This window comes from Oryzias latipes, chromosome 19, assembly GCF_053564925.1.
Source record: "Oryzias latipes strain Hd-rR chromosome 19, Olatipes_Hd-rR_3.1".
Taxonomy (NCBI): domain Eukaryota; kingdom Metazoa; phylum Chordata; class Actinopteri; order Beloniformes; family Adrianichthyidae; genus Oryzias; species Oryzias latipes.
Window position 1 is genome coordinate 19,771,443 of NC_136255.1, and position 26,962 is coordinate 19,798,404.

Below are 26,962 nucleotides of genomic sequence, written 5' to 3' on the forward strand. Positions count from 1 at the left end.
AATTTTTTGGCTGCTCCTGATTCACAAAGAACAAAGAAATTCTCAGAAATCTGATTTAATCTGAATATTCCACAAGGACATGTTCAGAACATCCTCTTCATTGGAGTGGGTCTATGTTGGACTTCCTTAAATTTTAGTCAACAGACAGTTGCTAACCACTGCAGCCTGCCTTTAGTGGTCTTTGGAAGAACTGCAATGATTGGGACTATTATCAATTTCATGAAGGCAGGTGGGGTGCTGATGCAGACCCTCCAACACTATTTCCAAAGTCATGAACTCAATCTCCGTAAGACTGCGCAGAACTATTTAACACCAGATTGCTTTTCCTGTCTGACAGCTGAACTAATGGGTTCTTGCTGCATCACCCTGAAGCTCTCCACATCCGCAATGCGCGCGCGACCCAGCTGCGTAAATCATCTTCTTCCTCATCACAACACATCGGACATGTCACAGCGAGGAAGTTGACTGTCCGCTGCTCATCTCAGGGAGAAACTTTCTGTTAAGTTCTGATCGGTGGAAGAACAGCGGGGAAATGGATCCTAATGATCCTGCGGAGCCTGAAAGTCCAATTTCCAGGTTGGAGCGAAGCCTGTGGTCAACCTGGGTGAGTCGCGGCTTCATTTAAATCCAGAGGAGACGTGGAAGGAGATGCTTTTGGGGAAAAGAAGAAAGAGGAAACTGCTGATGTTGTTTTTAGTGGAGGATTTATAAAAGTCAGTGAACCCCGTCTCTGTTTAGGCTTTTTCTCCCACTATCTATTCATTAGAGCACATCACAAACTTTATCAATGTCTCAACTTTCATTCTAATACTAATATGTGAAATGTGTCTAAATTATTGCTTAGTTTGTGTATTGATTATTTTAACAATTTGCATTAATTTGCTATTTTTTCATTTTTATTTTTGTAAATTAGTGTGCAGTTTTGTCACCTCCATTTTTATTGTTGCTTTTTTTTTCCACTTCCACCTTCAGCAGAGTTCACACATGTGGGTGTCTTTTTGGTTTCTGGCCAAAGCTATTTACACTTGGTGGGTTTTTCTTTTTTTTTTTCGGTTTTGTACTTCTGCAAATAAAACTCAGATGATATCACAGTATGCACACTATCAAAGTGTCGTCCCCAAGAGGCAAAACAAAACAAGCTAAATAAACGATAAATAATTGAAAAGCTACAGAAATGTGTTGGGTGACTTTAAATCTGACCACATGCAAATGTTATATCCGAAGCCGAGTGTGATGTGTTTAACATCTAAAATGAAAATGTTTAGAAAATAACATAAAAAACCATCAAATTCCCAAATGTCTGATGATGAGTCCATTTTAAAATGAAGGTCTTATTTTTATTCTAAACAATCCAAACTAGGGGGCGACATTTCTTTGCATATGGCTGGTTGTGAACAGGGACTGTAAACAGAGAATGAGGAATGATAAAATGACTTTACCCTGTAAATGATAGGGCCTACTCCCAGCACACCAGCTGAGTCTTACCCGTTGACTGTATATGAGAAGTGGACTGAGTGTGAAAATGGCTTACTTTCAACTAAATTCATTTCATTCGCCATTGTTTTTCAGACCACCGTGTTGTGTAGCCAGATGACGTCAGTAAGTCGTGATTGGTCAAAATCTGTCTGAGTAATAATCTCTGTGGCAACCACTCTCGCCAATCAGGAGTGAGCTTGTTAGAAGGCCACACCCCTACCATTTGAAAGCAGGAGAATATGTCAGTCATTTTGAACACTTGATGTGAGATCCACATACTTTTAATGAATAATCTGATAGGCAATTTATAATTTAAATAAATTGCTCTACATAAAATATATGTTTAAAAAATTGAGAATGGTTATTCTGACAAATACAACTGAGTAATAGATTTTTTTTTTTCTCTATCAAAGTCTATGGGATTTTGGCTTCTTGGAAGCGGCGGGTACTTCCTGTTTGGTACACCAGAAAGGAGGGGGTACTAAGTCAATTTCTTACTTACAGTAAATGAACCAGACGGTGAACTAAACAGAGTTTTTGGGGCTGAAGTTTTCAACATTTGTTTTAGAAGTTTCCATCTGTTTTAGTCTAATTGCTGGTATTCAATGGAGTCTGTTTCTGTATTTCTTTAAATATGAAAAGGTTGCTATAGGAACAGTGTGACACATACATTCCAAATTTAAGATAAAACAGAACTGAAGAGAATCGGAACTATAATGGATGGCTTATTACTGTGTACTATGCTAAATTCAGACAATCAACCGCCTATGATAAAATAGTAATAGTAATAGATAAAAAGTTAATAGTAGTAATAGTTCAAATAGAAGTTTTTTGCTCCTGTTTTGTAAAAAAAAAAAAGGTTATCTTTTTTTATAGTTGCAAGCTGGGCATGAAGTCCAAACTTATAAAACATTTGAGAGCCTTACTTTGTGCATGGGGGCATTGTTGTGCTGAAACAGGAAAGGTCCTTCCTCCAAAGCTGCTGCAAAGCCTAAAGGGCACCATTGTGTAAACAGTGCTCTAAAATAATTCTGCTCACTGTTTTAACATGCTATTGTCTGTTTGTTTTCGTTCTAATGACTCCTTTAGCTAAAAACATGATGTGATTTTCGGTGAACTGAAATGACACTTGGCGGTGCGTGACTTTCTGTCTCTCTTCTCCAGTGCTACATCGCCGAAGCCTTGGGAAGATTCTTCAGACCAGCTCCTGAAAATGACAATGGGTCAGACACCATACGAGATTCTGCAGCTGACAGTTCACCTTTTGAAGAGGGCACGACCGAACCACCTTCCCCATCCCTGCAAGTCGATTCCGGAGCAGCGTGCACAGTACATGCAGCTCTGAGGCATGATGACAGCTCAGAGCTGAAAGGGAGCAATGAGGACCAAGAGTCAAGAGAGGAAGAGTTTGACCCAACAGGAAATGATGAAGCAGGGCTGTGCCGCACTCAAACACATGAAAACAAGCAGCACCAAACAGAGATCAAGAAATCCAGCACTGGAGGTGGAAGTGAAGTCTCCAAAACTGATTCGGAGAAAGAGGTTGTTGGTTCAGGAAGACCTGGAGGAGTTGTAACAGGTGAGGACATGGAGGAGTTTGAAGCCTGCGCTGAGGACAAAAGAAGAGCAGACACAAGAGGTAGTCATCAAAAAATGGATGAAGCTGAAACGGAAGACCACAGAGAAGGCTTTCACACAGAAGATGGTGAGGTAAAGATGTGCACCTTCACAGATAGTCCAGAAGAGGAGCACCAAATTCTGAAAATAGAAGCAAAATATGAAAACGACTTTGAGGAAAAGGAACAAGACCAAAATGGTGAACAGTTACAGCTGATCTCTGAGAGTAAAAACAAACCCAATGAGAAAAGAGAAGAAAGCAAAGATCAGCTTACCCCCAACTGGAAGTTGCTTGAAGATGTGAAGGTTAATGAAGCCACAGAGAACCAAGCCGTAGCTGAAGAACCAAAGATGGAAAACAGCGACTCTGTTGCAGAGGACAGACATCACATCTTTGATCAGTTTGTCACAAGCAGGCAGGAGGATGTACAGACGACTGAAGCCGCACACAAACAAGAGGATGTGGTGGTCACTTATGTGCAAACCACTGCAGAGACAGAAATTATCCCGTCAGAAATTTCCGTAAGTTCTAAGTCTGTCGACGGTGATTCTGTGGAAGAGGAGCGGCTCGTCCGTGAGGTCAACAATAAAAGCATCGGCGAGAAAAAAGTGTCCACGGCCGCTCCAGATATGGTCAAACCTGAAAGCGAGACTGAGCAGGAAATGAGCGGGGAGTTTAAAAATATTCCCATGAGGATAATCGAAGGCCAGGGTGTTGTGCCGCAGAAGCTAAATCCTCAAGCGTGCAAGGAAGCACAAGAGGGAGTTCCTGAACATAACAATGAATTTCAGCCAGATGAAAATACAACACAAAGGTTCCGCGAAGGAGGAAATTGCCAGGAAATCCAGATCACTCAGTTACCAGAAAAGGTGGGGAACAAAGAAGAGGAGAGCCTTAAAAACAGTCGCACGGGAGCTGACTGTTTACTGATGGAGGTGAAGCAAGCCAGCAATGAAAACCGTCTGGATTTGAACGGGAAGCTGCACAGAAACCTTGGGCTAACGAGAGAAAGGGAGAAACCAATCACCCAAACAGCAAATCTGGAATCAGAGCATTTAATAGCAACGACAGAGGCTAAAGCAGAGGAAAGCTCAATGAAGACGGAGAAAGAACCTGTAGATAAGGAATTTGAGACCTACACGGGTTCAGCAGATGAGACAGATGAGTTGCAAGATGGAGCCGAATCGGCTGACTTTGGAATAGAGGGGGTTTCGAGTGACTCCAAAGAGACTCTTGGACATGCATGGGAGGTATTAGGGGGTGTAGCAACAGATAAAATAAAAGGGTTCACAAATGAAGCTTTAGAATTCCCTGAGACCGAGGTGGAGAAGAAAGACATGAGGTTTTGTCAGGACTTTGCCTCCCAGGCTGAGAAGGACAGCAGCTTCAGTTTTCCAGAGGAAGTGACTACAAGTGAGCTCCAGAAAGAACCAGCTGAAGCTGAGCCCACATTTTTGGATGACAGCACTGTAGAAATAGAGGAAATGGATGAAGCGCAAGCTGACGTTCAGGTTAGAAGTGAACGTCTATGTTTGGAAGTTGAAGCAACTGGAATTGAGACGACAGCAAACTTTGACTTGTCTCCACCCTCTGAGACACAAGAGAGTGAAAATCAATTCCAAGACCAAGCACTGGAGATGAATGAGAGAGAAAAAGCAGACACTGGAGATGTTGAAAAGTTAAAGACGTCAGAATCAAAGGAACTCCCTGAACTGTTATCAGAGAAGATCTGTGAACCATTTAGAGGACATCAAGATGTGATTGATGAAGACATCCTTGATTTGTGGATAGAGGCTGCAATGTCAGAGGACTTTCAGGACACAGAACTTAGAAAGTCCAAGCTGGAGAAAGACATCATAGATGATCTGTTAGAGGAGGAACCGGGAGAAAAGTCTCTGAAGGAGACGGAGCAGCTCGAGGAGTCAAACTCAGGGAAATTTGTAAGTGAAACATCTTCTGCTGTGGAGTCTGGAACTCTGATCGGTGGCTCACTTCAGGACGGACGTGATATCAGTGGAGCTTCACCAGATTTCTCTGCACAGAACGTTGAACCTCCCGAAGGAGCAGATCAAACGCTGCAGCTTCATCTGGAAGTGGAGGAGGAAGAGGTCCTTATCACCGAGCTGAGATCTGACACTGACTCTGGAGTTTCATCTCCAGAGGAAAAACATCAGGAATCGAATACACACCAGGAAAGGATAATGGAAGAATTGCCAGATAGAAAACTTGATATGAAGTCAGAGGAGACAGCCTGTAGGGACAAAGATTTTGAATCTCTGGGAATATGGGAGGATCCTTCCCAAGTTGGAGCAGAACCCATTGAGATGGGTTTATCTGACTCACCAGATGGAATCAAACTCAGTGAGTCAGAGCAGCAGCAGGTGTGGTTAGAAGACATCACTGAGTCTCTCCATCAGGACACACTGGAGCAAAATCGCACTGAGGTATGGTCTCCCAGGAAAATCATTGAGAGGATACAACAATAATCATATCATCAGATATCGAATGGATTTACAAGTTTTTGTTGTTGCAGGTGGATTGTCCTGTGTTGGACTTTGCTTCGCAAAGGTCACGAATTGCCGTTAAAAACCCTCGCGTGAGGCCACCCAAAAATCCTCGCTCCCTGCTGCTAAAGCCCTCCGCAGATCCCACTCCTCCACTGAACGTGCCGGTCAAAGGGATTCCAGGCATGGGTATTGGATTTAAGCTCCCTGGTAGGAAGTTTACCTTACATCATATTGAAGCATCATCTTTGGATTTGTGGGTTTGTTTATTTTCATGAATTTACTAAATATTAAAAAATGTTTTTTTCCTTTTTTTTTATTTTAGGACTTGGTTCAGGTTTTCCTGTCTTGAAGAAAAGACAACAAGCTGAGGAAGCTGATGAAGACAACCAGAAAACCCACTCTCAGGTACATTGCAAGTCATGAAATACCTGCTTTCTTTTATTTTGAAACTTCAAACTAAAAATGACTTATGTCAACAGGAACCTGAGAAACCTGAAGAAGAGAAGAAGGATGCAGCGCAGCAGGATGAAGCACCACACCGGCCTAAATGGAAACCTCCAGGACAATTGGGGTAAGGTAGCAGAGTCAGAAGCTTAAGACCGCTTGTACTATTTAATTGAGTAAGATGGCAGAAACTGGCATGCCTGTTTATCATCTGTACTTTTTTTTTACACCTTCCCAGATTTGGAAATCCCCTCATGTCGGAGCTGAAGACTAAACTAAGGAAAACCACCTAAAAGGGATCATTGTTTCCTATGCATTATATGCATATTTGAATGTATTTTTGTTTGTCAAGTCTTTGTTTATCACCTCACTCTCTCATCTCCTGTTTGACTTTTTAAATGTTGATGCAATAAATTTTGGGATCAGGTGTAAATGCAATTTTTAAGAAAGAATTTTGTTAACTTTTGCTTCATCGAAAATTACAATTTTAATTGAAATTTATAAGAAAATATCTCTTTTTTCTCTGACAAAAAGTGTATTTTTCTTTTGAGTTTTTGTTATGTTAGTCTGGAATAAATCCTCAAACAACCTTTAATGTTTTTTAATTGTAATTATTTCATTCGTTTTTACTTTATTTGCATAAATTCTGTCCATCCATTGCATTGGGAACAACTTTTTATTTGCTACTATATGAGCTCACATTAATGTTTAGCCAATCAACTATCTTGTCTGATCTGAACTTGATAGGACTTTCCACAAATGTACAAATGCAGCAAATACAGGACTTTTCTTTGTCAAAACTTTTCACATACTCATTTTAAACAAATCTTACATTCCTTGCAAAATTGCAGTTTGGATTTTAGCTATACAAAACGTTTCCAAGACAACTAATACATTCAAATTTCTATTATCTACATCCATTATGAAGATATTTGTTTTACTTTAACTTTTTCAGTATGTATAGAATTTCAGTATGAATGCTTTTAAATTGCTAGTTATTTGTTTTATTAATTTATGATCAGTGAAAGATGTAGATGTAATCTTAACATTAACAGTCTTTTTTATAGCTTTATTTGTCAATTAGAAATCCATTCTGGAGTCTTATGATGAGATTTTTTAGATCAGGTGTATACCTTTTCTTATCAGGTTTTAGATATCTATGTATTTACATTTTCTATGACGGGGATTACAAGAATTGGGTGCCCCTGGAAGCTGTTTGTCAACATCCCCTGTCTTCACCCAGTATTCACCCAGCAAAACTTGGGTGATACATTTTTTTTAAAACATACTACTTAAATCTTTTGAACTGACTGAAGTGAATTGTTGTATTTATTATTAATATAATTATATGTGTTTTAACACAGAAAATGTTTCTGTCAATCAAATCAACAGATGGAATCCATTCAGTAAATAGAAGCTCTTTGTTAAATCCAATTTTAACTCTGCAAAATGGTTAGCCCAGTGTTTTTCAACCATTGTGACGTGAAAGATGGTCAGGTGTGTCGTGGAAAAAATCAATGTCACCTAATCAGTCAAAAAACGTTACTATTGCCAGAATATCAGCTCAAATTGGCTGGGTTTCACATTGAGCAGGTAGAAATATGAAAGATCATAAAATATTCTTTTCAGTGTTTATTTTATTATAATTGACACTTTAATAAAATGAAATTACCATATATTGTTAAACAGACAGAGCGTCATTATTTTCTGTATTTCTGGTTGGTGCTGCGCCTCTTGATTTTTCTCAAGGAAAAAGTGGACCTTAGCTCCAGAAAAAAGTTTTAAAATACGGTTTGTCCCAAAATAAAGCGTTTTCTTTCACTTTTTGCTGTTGTTTTTCCTTCAAAGCAATAGGAGGCGACATTTCACAGAGTGCTATAAAAAGTCACGAAGAAGAAAATTCTGGCTCTGATTGGTTGAAATCCTCCAATGAAGTGAGGAGAATTTTACAGTTTTGTATTTAACTGGCGCGTGAGGAGTTGACGTTAAGTGTTCTACAGTTTAAGTTTTTGTCAGGACAATTTAAAGACAGTGAGTTTTATATTTGGTAAGTAAGAAAATGTTTTCTTTATGAATAGTTCCGTACTTTTAATAAATGAATAATATAAATATTCATTTAGTTAGCTGTTCTTGACTCATTAATAAATGTCCTAAGCATGAAATTCGATTTGTCTTCGATACATGTACATGATGCACGGGACATTTTGTCGTTAAGTTGCTAGTTTATAAACAAGAGGAGACTTTTCTCGTTGTTTTGCTTCACTGTAATTGCTCCTCACCGATGACTGATCAACATCGCTGGGAATGAGTCACATAAGTTTGTCGAGGTTGATACATTGATGTTACTTTTTGTCTTATTGTGGTTTGTCAACGCTGAGTGTTAAAGCAGGGATTTTTTTTCACGCAGGACGAGGACCCTGTGAACCAGGAGCAACCACCTACCTAGTTATACAAGTTATGTGAGTTATTTCAGGCCCACACTTTTTGTTAAAGACCCACTCCGATCTTTTGTGTTTTAAACATGTTATTGTTTTCCCATCCATGTATTTATAAGGGGAAAAAAGTAATTATAAATTGAACTTATTAGTGTTTCTTTATTCGAATTGTGGTGAATAAAATACAGTTGGTAAAGCTTGTAGGACCTACAATGAAAAGCCAAAAGCTCCCTGCTCCGCTCCATGCTGATGCCTAATCACTTGCACACAAATGGATCCATATTTTTCTTTGTTTTCCTTGTCCGAGTTGGGTTCTGGCTCCAAACTCTGCAGATGGATAGCTTCAATGTTGCTCGCTATTTTTGTTGCGCTCCTAATGTTAGGTTGAGGGTGTGAGGGGCTGTAAGCTAGTAGGAGAGAGTGTAAAACAAAGGGATGATGGGAAGTCGGGATAGGCTTACTCTGTGCCAACAGTCCCATCCACAATTCAGATTCAATTTCTAATGAACTACCGCTGCTTTGCAAAAACAGTCTTAGAAATCAGCTTTAAAAAAAAACGGCATATAGATGACTTTAAACAAAAGCAAAAGTTGCTTTACTTGGACTGCTTTCATGCAGTGAACGAAAGAGTAACAAAATCTTGTTTTTCTGTTTATTCTTGTTCACAGATGCTTCACAATATGGACAAACACCCTGAACCTGAAGAGCAGGCTGAAAATATTCCACCTGAAGCCAAAACCTCAAAGTTGAAATTCCAGTCTACTGATGTTGGGCAACATTTCAGGGAAGAAAACGGGCCCCCACCGAAAACGTGTGCCTGTTCTACCCCAGCTACCGGTGAAAGCAAGTCTCGGTTATCTGGCGTTCTCTCCACTCTATCGCCCATTTTTAGGTACTTTAATATTGAAAATAAGCAATCGCCTCCTCAGTCTGTCAAATGTGCTCCATCTTCAAGCTGCCTAAAGTCAGCGGGAAAGTCTGCACATCACCACAACCTCAATTTTTCCACTCTTCACTCTGGGACTCCGTTAGCAGCCACCCATCGGCCTTACTGTTTGCTGGATTATGAATGCTTGCCAGAAATGACTCTGCTTGATGATACCAACAATACAACGATGCAACTCACCACAGATGATTCTGCTTATCATCGGAGTGGGCCTCCTGCAGCAAAGCCTAATGCCATCATGTGTGGGGAAAAAATCAATACAAGCTCCCCTGTGTGCCCTCCTCAACCACCAGAAACACAAAAACTCAAGAGTATTAAGCTGTCTGAGATGAAACATTCATCTGTGTGGAATCAGCTGCTTGACGGAAACTTGCCAGAAATTACATTTCTTGATGATTCAAGTTACTTGGAGACGACGGCAGGTGTGCAGACAGCCAGCGATGGCATGGTGCAGGACATAATGCAGGATTTGGCACTGGACAAGACGCAGGATATGGTAAAAAACGAGACGCAAGACATGGTGCAAGATATGGCGCAGGATATAGAAAGCAACAAGACACAGGATTTGGTTATATACAAAACACAGGACATGGTACAAGATATAGCACAGGACAAGACACAGGACGTGGTACAAGATATAGCACAGGACGTGGTACAGGATATATCACAGGACAAGACGCAGGACGTTGTACAGGACAAGACGCAAGACATGGTACAGGATATAGCACAGGACAAGACGCAGGACATGGTACAGGATATAGCACAGGACAAGACGCAGGACATGGTACAGGATATAGCACAGGACAAGACGCAGGACATGGTACAGGATATAGCACAGGACAAGACGCAGGACATGGTACAGGATATAGCACAGGACAAGACGCAGGATTTGGAAAAGAACATGACGCGTGACATGGTGCAAAATTTGACACAAAACATGACGCAGGACATGGTGCAGGTTTTAGCGCAGGATAAGACGCAGGACATGGTGCCAGTTTTAGCGCAGGATAAGACGCAGGACATGGTGCCGGTTTTGGCGCATGACATGGCGCAGGATTTAGCGCAGAACAAGACGCAGGATTTGGAAAAGAACATGACGCAAGACATGGTGCAAAATTTGACACAAAACATGACGCAGGACATGGTGCAGGTTTTAGCGCAGGATAAGACGCAGGACATGGTGCCAGTTTTAGCGCAGGATAAGACGCAGGACATGGTGCCGGTTTTGGTGCAGGACATGGTGCCGGTTTTGGTGCAGGACATGGTGCAGGTTTTAGCACAGAACAAGACGCAGGATTTGGAAAAGAACATGACGCAAGACATGGTGCAAAATTTGACACAAAACATGATGCAGGATATGGCACAGGACGCGATAGACCACGTGACGCAGCCTGCGTCGGACCCCAGTGCAGAAACCGCACCCAAGTTTGACACAGTGGACATCCTCACAAACAGGGACTTGTCGAGTGCGAGTGTGGTCACAATCAAAACTTCCTTCGAAGTAACTCCTAATGTCACAATAAATAGTACTTTGAAAAACAACCGATCTTTAGAGCCCAACTTGCAGAACACGGTAAAACCTCAAGTGTCTGTGGACAGCGGTCCTGCAAGCCGCCAGAATGACACGTTTGAGTGCAAACATGTCTCCGGTCAAAACGGCATAGTAACTTTGTCTGAGATTAGTCTCAAGGAAACTCCCGGAAGCTCTTTGGACCAACCTAAATTATGTAATGCAACCACAAACCTTAACCATGGTGCTTCTGATGTCCTCAATCCTGAGCTGACAGAACAAAACAAGACACCAGATTCTGCAGAAACGAGGCCCAAGATGGTTGAAAATCCTGAAGGTACATTTGAAACCCCTCCAGCTTTAGAGTTGCTTTCTGGAGGTGACGGATGTCAGAGAGAAGATCCCTCACAGCCAGGGCTGCACGAGACGATGGAACTGTCTGACAGCTCAATCATTTCAAGCATGGACACCAACAACGCAAACGCTTTAATTTTGGATAAGACTCTGGATTCATTGCCAAACCCCAGGACTTCTTCCACCCCAATGACCAACCTCAAACTGTTCAACCTGAAAACTCACAAAGATGAGGGCCAAGTCCCGGCAGCGCAGAAGAAACTGTACCAAGATGGTCTGAGTAAGCCTGCAGACCAGGTGCCCTCAGAAATCCCATCAAACATTGTTGCTGACCGCAAAACATTCTTGTCCCAGACTGGTTCTAAATTGCTTTGGCCTCCTTCAAAGGAGAAACATCCTCAAACATCCCAGCTGCCAAAGATCTCCAATTTGGGTGTAAAATCCACAATCCCAAGGAAACAGGAACCTTTGCAATCCAACCTGCCAATAAAACGACAACGGTTCCAAGATGCTGTGAGAAAGCCTGCTCCACCTGAAGGCCCACAAGGGGTGAGACATTATTCCTTACAGTGTCTGCTTTTTCATGATCTATTGAACCTGTAGTGTGTCTTTAGTTTCTCCAGATTAATAACAGATTAGTACTAAAATGCCCAATCCCCAAAACAGCAGCTCTGAAAACGAGAGCAGAGCTTGTAGTCTTGTTCTGACTCTGTTCTATTTTTTAATGTTTATTTTATGTTTTTTTTTTTTGTTTTTTTTTTTTAGATCACAGAGAAGCAAAGCCCTTCCAGCTCGTCTACCAGAACTGCAGGTGGGTACTGCAGAGGTCTGCGACCTTTAACCCCAAGAGCCATTTGGTCCAGTTTCTTTTCAAACGTCAGCGAGAGCCGCAAAGTTGAGAAAATAACCCTTTTATTCATGTTCTTGTGGCCATCTAGTCATTTATTTAATGTAGCTTATTAGTAATAACAAGAATTGAACAATAACAGTGTTACATTTTTATTGTATTACTTTTAACTACACCATGTACAGGTTCCGATCAAAATAAATGACATCCTGTGTCAAAAAGGATCCTGCTGCAGTACATTAACTTGTAAACTTTATGAATAAAGCAATCTGACAAAAGATGAGTCAGTTTAAAAATATAAAAATAAATCATAAAAGTTACTAACAAGAGTATTATTTATTCAAATTAGCATTTTTGGCCTCAGGTTGCAGAGCCTTAAGCCTTAAGGGCTTAGAAGCCGTTTTTTTTGTTTTGATTCGTAGCATTTTTATTTGCTCTTCTTTCTTTTAATCCCTAATATCTCTTCCCCCCCTAATAGTTTTCAAGCTGCCAGCTTCTGGCATTCAACGACCCCAAATGAGCAAAATGGCCGCGCTCAGCAAACCAGCATCCGCTCTCAAAAGACTGCCCACAAGGAGCAACTCACAAGTATTGGCAAGGGCTGACAAACCTTGTGAAAGTAAAGGTATGCCTAAAGCGCTTTGAGCTGTATATTGTCAGCAGTTATTTACTCACAAATAAAAAAAGAAACAGAAGGCAATAGGAACCCAGAAATCCCTCTGATTTGTTACAAAAATCCCTGGATGCTCCCTAAAAACGGTTCTTGCACTTCAATCCTCAGCTTTAAAAACTATGACAAACAATTTAGAAGAAAGGAAACGCCGATTAACCAAGGGAGAAGCTCTACCTTTGTCCAAAAAGCAGAACATTGGTAAATATTGACTTACCACAAAAATATACTAACTTTAAAAACAAAAAAAGCATGATTGGCTTCTTTGACGTGCCTTAACACTCTAAATCTTGCTGGAAAGTTGTGCTGCTTGACTCTTTCATTTAAGACACACTCCGATCCGATTGTGCTGTTGAAAAAGCTTTCCAAGCGGTCTTTTAATTATGATTATTGTTCTGGGATTCACTCTTCATTGCAGGGTGGAGCAGGGAATTCTTTTTCTACATCACAGATAAGCTCTTTGTAAAATGGAATTTTTTTTTTTTTTTTTTTAATCTGGTACTGATTCACAAGGATTTGAATAAAAATGCTCAGCAATGAATTTTCTTTATATATGTCCTCAATCATCAGAAAAATGCCACAAGAAAGTGTTAAAAGCACCAAATACAGCATTTTCATCGGAGTGGGTCTTGAAATGCTTTGAAATGCTCCTTTGCTAATTCTGAAGTCATGTCTGATTATTCTAACTCTGCAAATCAAGCAGAAATCTGTTTGCAGCCTGCAAATGCAACCTTTTAATCTGATTTCATTATTTAACCCAGCTGATGATTTTATTGCAGGATTGTTTGTCTTGCAAACTTCGAAATCACTTTCAATTTGTTTTGTTTTGTTGTTTTTTTTTTCCTCTTTACTCTTTTTTTTCAGACGCAGTGAAACAGCTGTCATCAACTGAAGCAAACAGCAGAATCCTGAACCAGCCTGCAGTCAGGCAGAGATCTTTGCTCACTAAAGCCCAGAAACATGGTGGGTTTTGTTTGTTTGTTCTTGCTGTTGTTGTTTCTCAATTACATGCTTTTTCATTTGCATTTTTTTTTACTGCTGAATCTTTTTATTCATTTATTTTTGACCCACCTCCAGAACTTCAGGGACTACATTAACACTCAATCCTCCAAAACACAAAAGCCTTTTATTTTATTTTTTGTTTGAGACTTTTTGATGAAATGACTTTTTTATTTTATTTTTTTGCAGGTTGTGCCAACTGCAGTGCCCTCGAGGAGCAGCTCAAACTCAAAACACAAGAAATCGAAAGACTTCAAGAAGGTATGCCCTTCTTGAACACAGTTACTGTAGTAAGAATATTGCTTGAGATTAATTAAACAAAATGATTTAATGTCAGCCTGCATGTTCTGAACTTCTTAAAGAAATACCATCAACTTTTCCGAGGTCTAATTTACCTCAATCTGTTCATGACATGCAGCTGAAGTCATATCTCTAGATTTAATCTAGAAAAAATAATTAAGTGATGATTAAGCAATTGTGTTTTTAAATCAAATTTCAACTAATATCTAAAATACTCTTGGGCCTGAATGTGTTTATACCTGTTTGAATATTTAACCGGTTTTTCTTTTCCTTTTCATCTAGAGCTCCTCAAGTACACAAGGAAAACCTAAAGATCCATTTTGACTGGAAATGAGATGACGTGATGATATGCAACAAAATATTTAAACTTTTCTCTGACTTTTATTATAAATCTATTAATCCATCCTCCTTTACTTTTATTAGTCTGTTTATATTTGAGATGTACAACACAAATAAAAACTTTTAAAATCAACAGTTCTGTCCTTTCTATATTTTTTTATCATCTATAAACTTTGAAAGTGCTTTTACTATGAAGTAGGATGTTATTCCTATACATGTTGAATTTACACTCACATCCGCTAGGTGGCGCCATTTTTTTTCTCATAAGTTATTTTTTTTCAAAACTATTGTTCCAAGCTAGCTGTCGTAAACGTTAACATACAAACGTTTTCACTATTCACTATTCTGTTCTAAACATTTTAAGATGTAATTACTCATTAACATCCGATTACTGTCAGAAAGTAAGGCGCTTTAGCGGAAGTGACATATTTACGCATGCGTGGCTGGATTGAGAAACGACACCAGCACCCGGCAAGACCGAGCTCGCCACTCGCACGTTGTTTTCGTGACGACCTCGCTGCAAAACTGGATTTCAAAGCCGATAAACTTGTGAAGGCTACGTACATTGTATCTTGCAGTAGAACATAGGTAAGAGGTCTTTTAAAATCCTTTAAACATTGTTTTAAAAGAATGTTAGGTTTCTTTGAACCAGGCGTGTTAAAATGCGGGGAGGCCTGATGCTATTAGCTTAGCCATGACGCTTTAGCTTCAACAGCGATGACTCGAGAACGATGGTTATCCGTGTTTCGACCAAAAATCGCTAATAGTTTAGTGTTCTACGTGTTTGCACAAAGTAAACTTTAGTGTAGTGTAGAGGTTCTACATGTTTTATGGCTTAGTGTAGGTGAAGAGAGTTGCATCAGCCAAAGTTGCTAATAGCTGACAGCCCGGACTGTTGAATCTCCCTCCCTGGCCTGTGTTATGTTCATTTATACGTTTTGTGCAGAAATAAATTCCCTTCCTGTCTCTTTATTCATTTCAAATCCGTTTTGGATCTCTCTTCTTTAGGAGATCCAAACACATCAATATTGTTCTATCCAGAGCTATTCAAAAGTTAACGGTTAATATTAATATTACTTGCCAACACGTCTGGTTAAACTTCCCCCAAGAATTAGTCGATAGGTTTGCCTGAAGTTGAAATACAAAGAACCCCAGGATTACGATAAGCAGCAACATCAGGATCTGCTGTCAGATCATTCAAGGATCATGTTTATAATCTGACATGCTTTTAGCAACGTCTTACTTTGGAAAAATGCAAAATCAGACCAAATAATAACAGAAGGTTTGAGTCTTACGGCTTTAATGTTTATTTTAGACCAGATGTAGTACACACTGAAAACCGGAGTTTTGTTGTCAGATTTCTACAGTACATCTGAATACCTTCGATCTGATGCAACCAGGCTTTGTGTTCCTCCCACCCAATGGGGGCTCATAGTTATAATGACATCAAGCTACCAAAAGGATGATGACTGATGAGGTGTCCACCACAAACTAAATAAGTACTCGATCAGTAATTCCATCCTGTTATTTTTTGCGTTTAAATAAATTTTCATATGAGTCTCAATTCACCCTTAAACGATCTGATTCACTGACCTAAGGACATCTTTAGTCAAAAATTAAACCTGTTTGACTCACTGATAAACACCTGGATACTGAACAGTGGAGGGGAAGGTTCTCAGATTCCTTGTATGGTTCACTTCTTCTAATCCGTTTTGTCTTTTCAGATTGACCTCACCCTTGAGCAATGTCTCGTTTCTTTGCCACCGGGTCTGACAGTGAAAGTGAGGAGTCCTCATCCGCCGATGAGATCACCCCCAAAGCACCCGGGACTACTTTGAAGCAGTCAGTGCAGTTTTTTTCAGACATTATAATGTGCAAGCGGAAATTGTTTTTGCGCTAAACTTCTGCATGTCCTTTGTACAGATCATTGCTGCTCAGTGATGACGAGGAGGACACCAAAAGGGTGGTGCGCAGCGCCAAAGATAAGAGGTTGGTGGAGCAACTTATTGAAAATTGTACTTTTGGATGTTTGCATGCAATCAAATGTGATGCAAGGTTTTTGGTTCTCAAACTTATAGGTTTGAGGAATTGACGAACCTCATAAAGACGATTCGCAACGCCATGAAGATCCGCGACATGGCCAAATGTTTGGAGGAGTTTGAGCAGCTGTGTCGAGCGTTCCTTAAAAGCAAGAACATAGTGGACAAAGAAGGCGTTCCGTCGTTTTACATTCGTCTTCTGGCTGATCTGGAGGATTATCTCAACCAGGTTAGTGGTAAAGAAAATCAAGAGGGGCTACTCAGAGTGTCTTTGAATTTAAAAATGACATTAATTTTCCTTACAGCTTTGGGAGGACAAGGATGGCAAGAAAAAAATGAACAAAAATAACGCAAAGGCCCTCAGCACGCTGCGCCAGAAGATCCGCAAGTACAACCGGGACTTTGAAACAGAAATAGCTGCATACAAAGAGGTAAGTCGGAAATCATTTTTACCCCCATTGACCTGTGCCCCTAAACTGAATATAAAAAAATAAAAAAGCAGAAGTTCTAACAAATGGATTCATTTCTTTTATTTTAGAACCCCCAGGAATCTGCTGATGAAGAGGATGATAAGGAGCAGGAGGAGTCTGGTGAGTTTGATAAAACTGTATCTTAACAAAACGTTTAGAACAGAAGGGTCCCATCCCAGTCCTGGAGGACCCGTGTCCACCTGTTTGTTCTCAATAATCCTGCCCTTTCTAAGGCTGATCACCTCAGTCTGGTCTGGTGGCGAAACTAGACGGATAGGAAGGAGTTGGTCTGTTAGCCCTTTAGACTTATCAACGCCTGCTGCATACAAATTGAAAACACAGAGGTCAACTAAAAAAAAAGAAAAATGCTGATTTTAGGCCCCAGGTTTCAAAAGGTTATGGACTGGGTTTGTAGAGTTATAATTTGAATAAGTTTGGATTGCTTCAAACCTTCTTTAATCAATCCACAGTGAAATTGTGGCAATATTTGTTGTAATTCTTCTCTTTTTTTATTACTGAGTTATACAGATATTACTGTATGTGTGCCGTCAACGTGCTGCTGAGTTTCTGTAAAGCTTCTTTTCATTTCATGCTCCTAAAGGTTCCTCTAGTGAAAGTGAGGGAGAAGCCGGCGGCGTCTCTGCTAAGTCCTTCCTAAAGAAAAAGCCGGATGAAGCCGGCAAGGCGGCAAAGGGCTCTGGGGTGAGAGACCAGCCTGTTACATGATAGAAACTGCTCAACAGCAAGTGAAATTCTTTGCCTTCATCCAAAGGACGAGTCCTCTTCCAGTGGTGAGGATGATGATGATGATGACGACGATGAAGGCTGGAGTGGAGAGTCCAAGGAAAGTGACAGCGAAAGCTCTGATGGGGAAGCTAAGAGGCAATCCATGGCCGAATCCTTCCTCAAGTACGTCCTTTTCCTGATTCTGACATTCAGTTCTACGTAAAAATATTTTAATTCTCCTTTTCCAGAACATTCAGAAACATGGGAATGTTCAACTGTCTGCAGCGCTAAGTTAACAAAACTAAATGTCTGCAGGACTGGATCGGATAAAGGCGAGATCAAGAAGCTATCAAAGAGGAGGGACAAGGCCAAAGCAAGGAAACACATTGAGGAAGAGGAGGAGGATGGAGGGGAAGAGGTTGAAGGAGGCTGGGAGAAGGTCAAGTACGGCGTCCCTCTGGTAAAGGTAAATAACGTATTTGTAAAGACAGCGACGTGCATTCAATCAAAGTCCAACGCTGATCATATCTTGGTGGATTTCAAAAGCATATTATGATTTTTTAGCCAAAACCGGCATAGTTTTCACCTATCTATTTATGTGCTCTCCTGCTAGCCTACAGCCCCTCAAACCCCCAACTGAAAATTAGGGGTCCAACAAAAAATAGCGATCATTATTGCAGCTCTCCAGCCAGAAAGTCTTGAGCCAGTTGCCAAGTGGTTCCATCAGAATGAAGCAGAGCAGGGAGCTTCTGGCCTGTCGGTTGTATTTTAGACGTCACAAACAGCATTTTTCATTGTCTGCTACTGATTTGCAACAAGTCAAATAAAAATAAACCAAATACAATTAAGAGCTTTATTTTCCTCCATCATCAGAAAAATCATGGAAGTGGGTCTTTAACTAATATTTAATTCAGTCGGTCCTTTTTCTGATCTCTACATTGCAATAAAGTACTTAAACGATGAAAATGTAGATGTTAACCATGTTTTGTGGTATTCTGATCCATTAGGAGAAGCCCAAGATGTTTGCTAAAGGCACAGAGATCAACACGACAGTGGTTGTGAAGAAGCTGAATGAAATCCTGCAGGCGAGAGGCAAGAAGGGCACAGACAGGTAACGCTGCATGAGAAACCAAAGCTCATGTTAAGATGGAACCGTTCAAAAAAATGATTTGTTTTCCTGATCTTTATAACAAGTATTGTACATTTAAAAAATGTGAACATCACCTGAAGATCTTTTTTTATTTTTTTTTTTTTCGTATTTAGTTTCTTTTTAATCTGTGAAATATTCTCAGAGGTGCAGTGTTTTACTTGCAGCTATGCCACTTATTGACAGGGCTGCACAGATCGAGCTGCTCCACGCTCTGGCAGCCATCGCTGCAGAACACAACTTGGGCCAAGGAATCCTGGTCAAGATTAAATTCAACATTATCGCCTCTTTGTACGACTACAACCCCAACCTGGCTGCCTTCATGAAGGTTAGGGCAATTTTGAACATCTTGGATGAATCGCCTAGATTCGTCGATGGTAATTCCTTAAAAAGCATCTTTAAAAAGCGTACGTTTTGAAATTGACTTCCTTTGGTGGGTCATATTTAATGCCTGCAGGCTGATATGTGGAAGAAGTGTCTGGAATGCATTGATGAGCTGCTGGACATCCTGTTTGAGAACAATAACATCTTCATCGGGGAAAACATCGCAGAAGACAGCGAGAACCTCGCCGTCTCTGACCAGGTGACGTTCTGTTTTAAGTTTGTGTTCATTGACTGTAAACGAGAACTGGAGCGAGTTAGTCTGACGTCACCCATAAAAAAGGACCAACTTCCAACTCAGAAGTCAATCCAGTCACCTTTTTTTCCCCCGATACGAATGCCGCCGTGTTGAAGCCAGGTGACATGATTAAGCAATGATTGGTCCCAGTTGGTCTGAGGCACCGTTTCTACGGTAACCACTCTCGCCTATTGGGGGTGAGTTTGTCGGAAAGCCCCCCTCTACCACTTGAAGGCAGGTTGGAAAAACCTGTTTTATTTTATTGAGGCACTCGGCCTCGTTCTCTGATACAGTCAGAATCTGGGTCTGCTTCGTTATGCACAGTAGTTTGGCACTTTCCTTCCAGCTGGTTTTGTTTCTTGATTTACCCAAATTGATGAATAACAAAGTGCGTATTGGTGTCTTGTGTTTCAGCCTTTTCGGGTGCGTGGGTGTGTCTTAACTCTGGTGGAGAGAATGGATGAAGAGTTCACCAAGATCATGCAGAACACCGACCCTCATTCCCAAGGTTCAAAGCAGCTTTAACTCTCATTGTTAAGCATCAAGGTGCTCTGTGTCTTTCTGTCAACGCCTGGATGAACTTTTACTAAGAAAAAACCCTCTTATGTGCAGAATATGTTGACAATCTGAAAGACGAGGGGCGGGTTTGCGGAATAGTCGACAGGCTGCTCACATACTTGGAAAACAAAGGCTCAACCGAAGAGATCTGCCGCGTTTACCTGCGCAGGATCATGCACACCTACTACAAGTTTGACTACAAAGCCCACAGGCGCAGCCTGGGTCTGCAGGGAGAGACCAAGGTAAGGAGAGTGACAAAGCTTGATCATTTGTCAATGATCAAGCTTTTTTCATTAAGGAAATCATTTAAACTGTAATAGTTTTATTAAGGTTAAGCATTTGTGTTCAGTCAGAGCAGGACCAGGAGGAGAGCGAAGGGGAGGACAGCGCTCTCATCATGGACCGCCTCTGCAAGTTCATCTACGCCAAGGATCGCACCGACCGCATCCGCACATGTGCTATTCTCTGCCACATCTACCATCACGCTCTCCATTCACGCTGGTACCAGGCCCGCGACCTGATGCTCATGAGCCACCTGCAGGACAATATCCATCATTCTGACCCACCTGTGCAGGTCGGTACGCTCGCAACAACAAACGTTGCTTACAGCAGCACATGCAGTGACTAACATAAATGCTTTACTTTGACCAGATCCTGTATAACAGAACCATGGTCCAGCTTGGGATTTGTGCCTTTAGGCAGGGTATGATTAAAGACGCACACAACGCTTTGCTGGACATCCAGTCTTCTGGACGGGCCAAGGAGCTCCTGGGTCAGGGTCTGCTCATGAGGAACATGCAGGAGAGGAACGCAGAACAAGAAAAGATTGAAAAGAGAAGACAAGTGAGTCCTGCGAAAAGTGACAGTCTTCCTCCATTCGTTGAAATGCCTCTCTCAGCTGCTTAAAACAACCTTTTCCTTCCCAAACATCCGTTTTGACTTTGTCTTGTTTCTCCATGATGTTTTTAGTTCATAATGGAAAAGGGAAATAGGTGGTTTGAGGCTGATCAATTAGATGTTGTAACCAATGACATTAAATTGAGCCATTTTAGTGTGAACGCCCCTTTTAATACCTGGAAATTTACAGTAAATTGTTGCTGTATGGGGTCGAATCATTGTAAACTTGAAAAAAATATAGAAACATTGTGTTTTATAGTTTCAAATTTACTTTTTCCCCCCCTCAAATTTTCAATATTTCTTGAAGTATAAAATAGATATTTTAAATGGTACAATTTAATCGTTCTATTTCTTAATATTTCCTTTAAGTTTACTTATTTTCCCTCAAATTTACAACTTGGTTTTTCATTAAAACACCGTTCACAAAAATGTGGCTTTGAGAATTTAGTTCATTACCAATTCAATTCAATTCAATTCAATTTTATTTGTATAGCCCAAAATCACAACAACAGTCGTCTCGATGGGCTTCGAAGTAAAACATGAAATCAAAAGGATCACGAATACAAAGAGTTCAATAGAAAAATACTAAAATGAACTAACAAACTGACTAAGCTATACTGGCATCCCTGCCCTTAGACCCCCCTTCGCGGTAAGGAAAAACTCCCAAAAAAAACGGATTCCGGAAAAAACGAAGAAACCTCAGGGGTGCCCACATGAAGGAGGGATCCTCCCCCAGGACGGACAGGCGATTTACCAGAAATCTTAGAGAAGAATTAACTTATCTAAATCTACAACTACATATATAAAACTCCAGCAGACGAGCTTCATCCAGCCGTGGTTATCGGGACAGTCAAAGGCGCGAGTCGAGCCGGAGACAGGAACCACAGCCAGGTGTAGGAGCAGGAGCAGAGGCGAGGTACTCGGTCAGGTACAGAGCAGAGACGAGCCAGAGATGAGCCAGAGGCAGGATCCACAGCCAGGTGTAGGAGCAGGAGCAGAGACGAGGTACTCGGTCAGGTACAGAGCAGAGATGAGCCAGAGGCAGGATCCACAGCCAGGTGTAGGAGCAGGAGCAAAGGCGAGGTAAACGGTCAGGAACTGGAGCACGGATGAGCCAACTGGAGTCTGGAAGCACTCCCACTCCCCAGGAGGGGAGAGGAAAAGAGGGACAATACATGAATCGCACTGCACCAAACAGAGGCATGGAGAACTAAATGATAAATTATGATCAAGAATAGAGGAGAGGAAGGGTAGAAGTAAAAAAGGAAAGAGGACAGAACCCCAGTGTACCATAGTTACCCCAGCTTCAACTTCTAGCAGCCTTTTAAAAGAAATAGTTATTATTAAGTTTAATTTAAACAAACTAACATTAAGTTAAATAATCTCTGAATACTAACTAGTCTGACAATAAGCCTGTCCAAAGAGGAATGTTTTCAGTCTAGCTTTGAATGTAGAAACTGAGTCGGCCTCTCTTATATGAGCTGGGAGTTTATTCCATAAGACAGGGGCTTGGTGGCTAAACGCTCTACCTCCAACCGTACTTTTACCAATTCTAGGAACCACAAGCAGTCCTGCATTTTGCGAGCGAAGTGTTCTGATTGGTTGGTAAGGGACTATGAGGTCCTTAATATAGGACGGGGCCATTCCATGTAAGGCCTTATAGGTTAACAGGAGGATCTTGAACTTAATTCTAGAATCAACTGGGAGCCAATGGAGCGAAACTAACACAGGAGTGATGTGATCTCTTCTGCTGGTTCCAGCTAACAATCTAGCAGCAGCGTTCTGAACAAGCTGGAGACTTCTTAAGGAACTCTTAGGACACGCTGCTAACAAGGAGTTACAGTAATCCAGCCTCGACGTAACAAATGCATGGATGAGTTTTTCAGCATCACTCTTAGAAAGTATATTTCTGATCTTAGCAATATTCCGCAGGTGAAAAAAGGCAGTTCTACATGCCTGAGATATGTGAGCCTTAAATGATAAATCCTGGTCAAGTAAAACCCCAAGGTTTCTAACTGTGGAATTGGGGGCTATACTTATACCATCCAGGGAGACTATCTGAGCAGACAGAGCATCTCTGAGGTTTTTAGGACCAAGTATAATGACCTCAGTTTTTTCTGGGTTCAAGAGGAGGTAATTAATTGTCATCCAGGTCTTGATGTCACTGATGCAGGCGTTCAGTTTCTCTATCTGGTCATTCTGGTCAGGCTTCATGGATAAATACAACTGCGTATCGTCGGCATAACAATGAAAATTAATGCTGTGTTTCCTGATTATGTTTCCTAGGGGTAACATATAAAGCGTAAACAGGATCGGTCCCAAGACTGAGCCCTGTGGGACTCCATAGTTGACTCGAGTGCACTGAGAGGAATGGCCATTTACATTAACGAACTGATACCTATCAGACAGATAGGATTTAAACCACTGGAGAGCAGATCCTCTGATCCCTATGTCCTGCTCTAATCTATGGAGTAAAATACCGTGGTCGATAGTGTCAAAGGCAGCACTGAGGTCCAACAGGACCAGAATAGAAAGTAGTCCCTTTTCTGAGGCCAATAACAAGTCATTAGAGACTCTAACTAGTGCAGTTTCCGTACTGTGGTGGGGTCTAAACCCCGACTGAAAGTCTTCAAAGTGGCTGTTGTCCTGTAGGTGGCAGTAAAGCTGCTTAACTACAACTCATAAAATGTAAAAGCATCAGATGAATCCAGGTGTGACATCACCTATAAAACACGATAAACATCAGACCCACATGCTTTTACTAAAGTATCTGATTGGTCAGTTAATAACTTGAACAACTTGCAATAAAGAAAAAACGTTTTAAAAAAAGGGGGGTTTTAAACGTCATCATTCGTTGGGAAAAAATGAATGAATAGGATTAAAAAGATGTTAAGAAGATATCAGAGCAAAAATGCTTATTATGACAAATAAAATGCTTGAGTAACTGTATTTCTCAATGGAAGTCTACAGGATTTTGGCTTCTTGAACCAGTGGCTACTTCCTAACAGGGAGGGGTTAAGCTGTCCATCGTTTATACTAGTGTTTTTCAACCTTTTTTGAGCCACGGCACTCTTTAACCTTGACAAAAATCTCGCGGCACATCAGCATCCAAAAAAAAAAGCAGAAACTCATAGTCTGTATTGATCTACAACCCCCCCCCTGCGCGAATTTTTGTGATAGGTGTGGCAGAAAAAGCAGGAAGTTCCAGCTGTTTTTTTCTAAAAGATGAAATAAAAGTTAAGTTAGAAAATATAAAAACTGTTTGATTTTTGTTTGTTGTGGCTTCAAGACGTTTAACAGGTAAGATTCATTGTACGCTTTAACCCAATGCATCAGGGGAGATGTAGTGTGAAAACTGCCGCAAAAGGGCAGACAGACTTGCGTCTCTGAGCTTCATTGTTTTGTTCACTTGTTCCACGGTCTGACACCGGATTCTGTGGAAAGCTACACCGCTAAACACGAGCTTTAGCTGGTATTTCTGTTGGAACTGGGAGACTTTTTGAGCTAAATTGGAACAAGGAAGTTAAGACTTTAACCACTTCTGATTGGTCAGACTTATGACATGTGATTAAGCCTTCAAGAATGATTGGCGGAGACAGTTAAAGGGGCGGGACTTTGCCGCAAAAAGCTTTATTTGTAGCTAAATGGCGGTACCGTCATTCTTATCAAAATGTCTTTAATAGAATTAAATAAACACAAAGAAAAATAATTTTCTGATCTTTTATACTCCTAACTACTCAGTGTTTTATCAGGGCCTGTTTGGATGAACACAGAGCTGATTTCTTGGAGATGGGAAATGTTTTTAGATCAGTTAATGAGTGCAATGTCCCATGGCACACTTGACCATCTCCCACGGCACACTGGTTGAAAAACACTGGTTTATACAATTTATGTTAATTATTCAAACTGGGGCCATCTAGTGGCCAACTGAAGCGATTGTAACCTCTCAGTTGTTGGTCTGGTATTTTGATTCTTCTCCTAATTATTTCAGAATAAAACGTTAAAATCAGACACAATAAAACAAAGACACTTTAAAGGATTGTGGCTAAATGATTCACCAGGTCGTGATGGACGTTAAAAACCGCCTGACAGATTTCGCTTTCCATGGCAGGTTCCCTTCCACATGCACATCAACCTGGAGCTGCTGGAGTGCGTGTACCTGGTGTCAGCCATGCTGTTGGAAATCCCTTACATGGCTGCACACGAGTTCGACGCTCGACGCAGAATGATCAGCAAGCAGTTCCATCACCAGCTCAGGGTGGGGGAGAGGCAGCCGCTGCTAGGTAACTGCCGATGCCGGGTGTACCGCACAGACGAAACAAATGTGTTCTTCTCTCACTGTGGGTCTGCTTATCCTCCAGGACCCCCAGAGAGTATGAGGGAGCACGTGGTGGCGGCCAGCAAAGCCATGAAGATGGGCGACTGGCGTACCTGCCACTCATTTATCATCAACGAGAAGATGAACAGCAAAGTGTGGGACTTGTTCCCGGAGACGCAACGAGTGCGAGAAATGCTCGTCAGGTAGATTTCCCTCCTATTTTAGAGCGGACTTCCTCTCTTGGTGGCCATCCCTCTTTTATTTAGTTTTTTTTCTTTTCAGGAAAATCCAGGAGGAGTCTCTGAGGACCTATCTGTTCACATACAGCAGTGTGTACGACTCCATCAGGTCAGGGACGGATTTTCTCCCCAAAAAAAATGTTTTAGACAAAAATGGCAATTGCTGAGTGGTTTTAACAATTGTCTCTGTCCTTCAGCATGGAGATTCTGTCTGAAATGTTCCAGCTGGAGATGCCCACAGTTCACAGCATCATCAGCAAGATGATCATCAACGAGGAGCTGATGGTGACTTTAGCTTTCTGTCTCGCGTTGATGATATTTGTGTCACGCCGTAACTGCTTTTGTTTTGTTTATCACAGGCTTCCCTGGACCAGCCCACACAGACGGTGGTCATGCACCGCACAGAGCCCACCTCCCTGCAGAACATGGCTCTGCAGCTGGCAGAGAAGCTGGGCAGCTTGGTGGAGAACAACGAGCGCGTCTTCGACCTCAAACAGGGAGTCTATGGAGGCTACTTCAACAGAGGTGTGCCCAGATCCCACGCTTCAGCTCCGCCATGATGCTTTTCAGTTTTTAGTTGTTCCGGAAAGCTGCAATAACCGGCTGTTACTTCATTTAAGACGTCTAAGACACTACATTTCATTAGGTTGTGTTCATATGTACATTAGTACATGCTGGAAAAGTACTTCTAATGCAGAAAACCGGAGATTTATATATTGCTCAGTCTGGTGCAGCATTTTTGCATTAAGCCTCGTCCTTTCCTTTGTGGAATTAATCCTCAGTTTAATCCACCAAGAATAAACAGAATTCCTCGATTTTTGCTTTAAAAAGAAAGAAAAATTCTTTGTTTTACAGATCAGAAAGGTGGCTACCAGCAGAAGCAGTCCTACCAGAGAGGTATGTTGAGCCCAACAAAGTCTAAAGTAAAAAACTTCAAATTGATTTAGTTTGTTCAACTCTGCAAAGCACAGACTCAAAACTCTGAAAGCATGTGTTTGATTGTTCTCCTCTCTGCGTGGTCACAGATCAGAAAGGTGGCTACCAGCAGAAGCAGGGAGGCTACCAGGGTGGCTACCAGGGTGGCTACCAGGGTGGCTACCAGGGAGGCTACCAGGGTGGCTACCAGGGTGGCCACCAGGGAGGCTACCAGGGAGGCTACCAACGAGGCGGCTACAGGAATCAAAACCAGAGCAACTATTGAGCTTTTTCAGTCCTCATTCCAGTACAACAGCAGGAGCTTTTGACCGCAGAAACCTTCACCCCCTTACCCCAAATCAGCTGCGCAGCGATTAAACAGCCACTGTTTGGACAGAAAGTACACGGAGGCCGGTAGCATGGCATTTCTCCACAAACATGTCTGCTAGTTACTTAATAAAGAATAAAAGGAGTCTGAGGTTCTGTTTTTTACTGAGCGACACGGTCAGGCTTGGACAGTTTGACGAAGCTGAGGAGGAAATGGATTTTTTAATTTTCAGCAGTTTTACAGTTGTAGATGTAAGTTGGT

The 26,962-nt window shown here is 41.3% G+C and overlaps 3 protein-coding genes across 4 annotated transcripts; all 3 read left to right on the forward strand.

Moving 5' to 3' along the window:
• Positions 1 to 411: 411 nt before the first annotated feature.
• si:ch211-136m16.8 (uncharacterized) lies at positions 412 to 6,640 on the forward strand. Its single transcript, XM_011488053.4, has 6 exons — positions 412 to 604; positions 2,641 to 5,538; positions 5,628 to 5,808; positions 5,924 to 6,006; positions 6,081 to 6,172; positions 6,284 to 6,640. Exons 1-6 carry the CDS (start codon positions 533 to 535, stop codon positions 6,336 to 6,338), a joined length of 3,381 nt encoding a protein of 1,126 aa, XP_011486355.1. The 5' UTR covers positions 412 to 532; the 3' UTR covers positions 6,339 to 6,640.
• Positions 6,641 to 7,948: 1,308 nt separating this feature from the next.
• On the forward strand, positions 7,949 to 14,578 carry LOC101174539 (uncharacterized). 2 transcript variants are annotated; one of them, XM_011488048.3, is made up of 9 exons: positions 7,949 to 8,092; positions 8,453 to 8,504; positions 9,149 to 11,839; positions 12,056 to 12,101; positions 12,616 to 12,762; positions 12,919 to 13,008; positions 13,672 to 13,770; positions 13,996 to 14,067; positions 14,389 to 14,578. In XM_011488048.3, exons 3-9 carry the CDS (start codon positions 9,149 to 9,151, stop codon positions 14,415 to 14,417), a joined length of 3,174 nt encoding a protein of 1,057 aa, XP_011486350.1. In that variant the 5' UTR covers positions 7,949 to 8,092; positions 8,453 to 8,504; the 3' UTR covers positions 14,418 to 14,578. The 2 variants fall into 2 exon arrangements, with proteins under 2 accessions (XP_011486350.1, XP_004080359.2); XM_004080311.4 differs by lacking the exon at positions 12,919 to 13,008.
• Positions 14,579 to 14,657: 79 nt separating this feature from the next.
• eif3c (eukaryotic translation initiation factor 3, subunit C) lies at positions 14,658 to 26,846 on the forward strand. The gene is made up of 23 exons (XM_004080310.5): positions 14,658 to 15,033; positions 16,170 to 16,287; positions 16,369 to 16,434; positions 16,524 to 16,713; positions 16,790 to 16,915; positions 17,023 to 17,074; positions 17,556 to 17,656; positions 17,727 to 17,863; positions 17,996 to 18,146; positions 18,688 to 18,791; positions 19,014 to 19,155; positions 19,285 to 19,410; positions 19,861 to 19,954; positions 20,059 to 20,246; positions 20,354 to 20,578; positions 20,656 to 20,847; positions 25,013 to 25,184; positions 25,263 to 25,422; positions 25,502 to 25,567; positions 25,656 to 25,743; positions 25,818 to 25,983; positions 26,314 to 26,355; positions 26,484 to 26,846. The coding sequence occupies exons 2-23, from the start codon at positions 16,190 to 16,192 to the stop codon at positions 26,657 to 26,659; spliced, it is 2,862 nt and encodes a 953-aa protein (XP_004080358.1). The 5' UTR covers positions 14,658 to 15,033; positions 16,170 to 16,189; the 3' UTR covers positions 26,660 to 26,846.
• Positions 26,847 to 26,962: the final 116 nt, after the last annotated feature.

Bases quoted from the DNA above. Each gene is read 5' to 3' on its own strand.
- eif3c (XM_004080310.5), top strand. From the start codon at position 16,190: ATGTCTCGTTTCTTTGCCACCGGGTCTGACAGTGAAAGTGAGGAGTCC. The intron at 17,075-17,555 runs GTGAGTTTGATA...ATGCTCCTAAAG, and splicing joins TAAGGAGCAGGAGGAGTCTG to GTTCCTCTAGTGAAAGTGAG. The intron at 25,423-25,501 runs GTAGATTTCCCT...TTTTCTTTTCAG, and splicing joins GTGCGAGAAATGCTCGTCAG to GAAAATCCAGGAGGAGTCTC.
- si:ch211-136m16.8 (XM_011488053.4), top strand. From the start codon at position 533: ATGGATCCTAATGATCCTGCGGAGCCTGAAAGTCCAATTTCCAGGTTG. The intron at 605-2,640 runs GTGAGTCGCGGC...TCTCTTCTCCAG, and splicing joins GAAGCCTGTGGTCAACCTGG to TGCTACATCGCCGAAGCCTT. The intron at 6,007-6,080 runs GTACATTGCAAG...TTATGTCAACAG, and splicing joins ACCAGAAAACCCACTCTCAG to GAACCTGAGAAACCTGAAGA.
- LOC101174539 (XM_011488048.3), top strand. From the start codon at position 9,149: ATGCTTCACAATATGGACAAACACCCTGAACCTGAAGAGCAGGCTGAA. The intron at 12,763-12,918 runs GTATGCCTAAAG...TTCAATCCTCAG, and splicing joins CAAACCTTGTGAAAGTAAAG to CTTTAAAAACTATGACAAAC. The intron at 14,068-14,388 runs GTATGCCCTTCT...CTTTTCATCTAG, and splicing joins AATCGAAAGACTTCAAGAAG to AGCTCCTCAAGTACACAAGG.